The sequence below is a fragment of the Echinops telfairi genome, unplaced genomic scaffold, assembly GCF_000313985.2.
Source record: "Echinops telfairi isolate 266 unplaced genomic scaffold, ASM31398v2 ScPeMD7_15;HRSCAF=58, whole genome shotgun sequence".
Lineage (NCBI taxonomy): Eukaryota > Metazoa > Chordata > Mammalia > Afrosoricida > Tenrecidae > Echinops > Echinops telfairi.
In genome coordinates this window covers 12499449-12501378 of record NW_022103912.1, presented here as the reverse complement: position 1 = coordinate 12501378, position 1930 = coordinate 12499449, and the positions used below count along the sequence as shown (strand labels likewise).

Here is a 1930-nt window from a genome sequence, read left to right as displayed (position 1 = left end):
CCACACCCTATACCCACAATCAAATTACAAAAGACCCCAAGCTTGGTGCTGGGAAGTCTTTCAGATGCTAGTCTGATTCCTGGTTCGTGGGCTGGACAGTGCCCTCTCAGCTTCTGAGGAGCATGCCCCTGCCTTCCACAGAAGGAGACCGTGCTGTCTCAGAAGCCACAGAAGAGGTAACACTACAAAACTTAGAAGAAGGAAGTATCAGATGAGAAGGCACCTGCAAGTCTAAAGTCGTCTTTGGTGAGGACACTGTACATGCGCTGGGGCAGGGCTTTGGAGTAAGGGGCAGGGCGGGGCACAGTGGCGCGCAAAATAAGCTCTCGGCCAGCAGGGGGTGGGAAGTCGGAGGCGGAGTTCTGCCTTCGCTCTTCTGGGGTGCCCATTCTCTTCACCTCCTCCTCTGCTGGCACCAGGGCTGCAGCCTGAAAGAGAAACAAACACACAAAAAATGCTAAATAAATTCAAAGGGGAATCAAACACAAAACTTAGATATTTTTGAAAGACAAATGACTAAACATGATAATACACATCAAAATGTTCCACATTACTCAATAATGTTATGATTACTCAAAAAAACACAGAGAAAACGCAATCAGCTGGAAACTCTGATTGTATGAGTGGCCAGAGATGATCAATAAGTTGCGGCTTCAGACAGAACAGATAAGGACTGCCAGGGAATGATCTGCTCTGAGAAGGGAGGGTTGTGCTCGGATAACTGATGGAGAGGGACAGTACAATGTAGCTGCGACTCAGGCCCAAGACGGATGCTCTCAGTCCAGTTATAAGCTGCTTCTCTCCAGAATGGGGAAAGATTTTTAATTTCGCCTCATTCTGTCAATTATTTTTAAGATTTTCATTTGTCAAATTAGAATTAAGGAATTAAGTTTAGTTTGCTGGGCAGCTAATGGGGTCCCAAAGTGGTAGAAATCCATGTAGCAAAGGTCCCCGTTTCAAAAAAGGCATATTTCATGAGATCCTTCATTGTAAACTGGAATCACTCTACATCTTTAAGTCAACACCATCAGTGTGTGGGAAAAGACAACCACCCAAGCAACCAACCATTTTGGTAATAGAAACATGGAATTATGTTATGCTAAATACCTGCAGGACAGGAATACCAACTGCAGACCAGTAGAGAGGTCGTTAGTCTTAATGATTTGATGGCATTAGAGGGATGTGCAAGAACAGGCACTATGAGGGACAAAGGCTATTTTGTTACCTCATCAGAAGATTCAGTCAGCTTGTGAAGGGTGAGAAAAGAAACAGTGATGAAAGGGAAACAAGCAAGATGGTTTTAAAATGGCTAGACAAGAGATTTCAAGATTACTTCAAGACAGCATGCACTACATTAAGGAATGTGATCCCACCAAACGACCACCAAGACAAAGTCACACACAAACGTACACAATACATTTTGCTGTCAAATAAAGCAGACAGCCCACTAGCCATGCATCTGGGGGTCAAACGGGAGTACAAAGTGCCATTAAATGGGAAAATGGTGCAACAAAAATCTAGCTCTTCTACTGAAAAATTAAGACGCTAAAAAGCATGCTTATGGCTTGAAACATAAGCCATGAGATTTAAGAATAGATGTCTATGACTGATTCAAAATCCAATGTCACTTATTTGCTGAGTAACGTTTAAATATGTTTCAAAAATATACAAACGATAAAATTTATGAAGAATTAATACTTTCAAGAAAAAAATTTAAGTACCTAAAATGTGCTACAAAAATTCTCAGCAAAATCTTATAGTAACTTAAAGAAGTTACAGTCTTGATTTATTAGTAAAATTAATATAAGGTCAGCTAATTTTGAAAAAAAAAAAGTTACATAACGTTAATAGTTACTGTATATACTTTTGTATAAGCCGAGTTTTTCCAGCACATTTTTAATGCAGTTTTTGTGGTAAAATTAGGTGTCTC

At 40.5% G+C, this 1930-nt stretch overlaps 1 protein-coding gene across 1 annotated transcript in view; it reads right to left on the bottom strand.

The window, feature by feature from the left end:
• Positions 1-6: 6 nt before the first annotated feature.
• Positions 7-1930, bottom strand: part of RAB3GAP1 (RAB3 GTPase activating protein catalytic subunit 1) — a 118597-nt gene continuing 116673 nt past the window's right edge. Inside the window, exons 21-22 of the mRNA XM_045287420.1 lie at positions 1226-1246; positions 7-428 (exon numbers count right to left, since the gene is read on the bottom strand). Of these exons, the coding sequence (XP_045143355.1) occupies positions 192-428; positions 1226-1246 (258 nt within the window). The 3' untranslated portion in view covers positions 7-191. The remainder of the gene's footprint in view (positions 429-1225; positions 1247-1930) is intronic.